Raw genomic sequence first — 1614 nt, forward strand, 5'->3', positions numbered from 1 at the left:
CAAACCCCTCGCCCTGCAGGAACACCATTTTCATGGTATTCACCCTGATAATGATATCTGATGGTCCTTGATAGTATTCTACTGCTACAAATTTGCCCTCAAATTTTATTTTGACTTGCTGTGTCACTTGAACTTGCTAAATATGAGAATATGATAATGAAGGTTGCCCATGCTTTTTAGTTGTTATTCCTAGTTGATCAGACAAAGAATTCATTTAAGTTTAATATTCACTCATTTTGCTACACGAGGAGCACTTGGTGTCTTGTATTAGAATGAATTTTTTGAATCTGATTTCTGTAAGATTTCATGCACCTGTTTCCATGTTGTGCCTTTCAGGCACTGGATATGATTCGAGGTAAAAATATTCTGCTTTTGACGGACTCCCATTTGGAAGGGAACTTCTCGACTGAAGAGGCAACTGTTGTTTTTGGTCTTGCTTCACAGTGTCTGCAATATGAACCAAGAGAGCGGCCAAAAACTAAAGATCTTGTTTCTACCCTTTCCCCACTGCAAAATAAACCTGATGTAGGTCTCGTTTTTCTTTCTGCACTTTCAATGGGTTCAGTGTGTCTTTTTTGTTCCTTGGATGCTTTCTTTTGTCGGTGCATGCTAATAATGGATAATGTCAAAACACTTGATATAGAAGCTTAAGCTATTTGATAAGGCCAAATATATACCATTTACAATATCTCCAACACGCCTCCTCACATGTAGACAAAATTCTTTTTTTCCAACAAAACATCCATGTGGATAATTTTTATTTAAATGGATGGTGGCGAGACTCCAATTCAAGACCATTATTTTGCTCTGATACCATAGTAAAAGTTGGGGTTCCATGTTAATATGTAATCCTTATTAAGAGGAGTAGCCAAGGTCTCATATGTTGGTTGTTTGTTGGAATTATCCCTTAACAGATGATATGTTTTCTCATTTTGCCACGCAGAGGGAAGGGGACCAAGGGAGGGGAGTGGTACTCACATGAAGTATTAGTTTTATCAAGTCATGCTTAGATGAAAACAGAGACGTGATTAAGTGTAATTTGGGGAAATGCTGATAGCATTTCATATTAAATATCTACAAACTACTTTCTCTAGTAGGTGAAATCAAAATGCTGATTGCAGGTTCCTTCTCACATGATGTTGGGAATTTCAAAGCAGGAAGAAACGCCACCAACCCCACAACATCCTCTCTCTCCAATGGGTGATGCCTGTTCACGTATGGATCTTACAGCCATCCATCAAATTTTGGTGATGACTCACTATAAAGACGACGTAGGAACTAATGAGGTAATTTTATTCTAGCTAAGATCCTATGTAAATGCTTCTATAGTAATTCAGTTTTAAGGTATACACGTTTGCCACTATAGTTATCTTTCCAAGAGTGGACCCAACAAATGAGAGATATGTTGGATGCAAGGAAACGCGGAGACCTGGCATTCCGTGACAAAGATTTCAAAACTGCTATTGATTGCTACTCTCAGGTAATCGCAAAATTTATTGCTTGAATACTTTAATCACAGTGCACTTTCACTTCTGCCTCATAAAAGCAATGTTTTTTCTGTTGGGAATCTACTTATATATGCACAGCGAAAAATTAAAATTATTTCGATTCCCA

General features: G+C 37.5%; 1 protein-coding gene across 1 annotated transcript in view; it reads left to right on the plus strand.

Annotated features, from left to right (window-relative positions):
* Window positions 1-1519, plus strand: part of LOC111366783 (probable serine/threonine-protein kinase At4g35230) — an 11233-nt gene extending 9714 nt beyond the window's left edge. The window contains exons 10-12 of the mRNA XM_022987478.1: window positions 302-525; window positions 1122-1286; window positions 1367-1519. Of these exons, the coding sequence (XP_022843246.1) occupies window positions 302-525; window positions 1122-1286; window positions 1367-1504 (527 nt within the window). The 3' untranslated portion in view covers window positions 1505-1519. The remainder of the gene's footprint in view (window positions 1-301; window positions 526-1121; window positions 1287-1366) is intronic.
* Window positions 1520-1614: the final 95 nt, after the last annotated feature.

The sequence above is a fragment of the Olea europaea genome, chromosome 18 (genome assembly GCF_002742605.1).
Source record: "Olea europaea var. sylvestris chromosome 18, O_europaea_v1, whole genome shotgun sequence".
Classification (NCBI taxonomy): Eukaryota; Viridiplantae; Streptophyta; class Magnoliopsida; order Lamiales; family Oleaceae; genus Olea; species Olea europaea.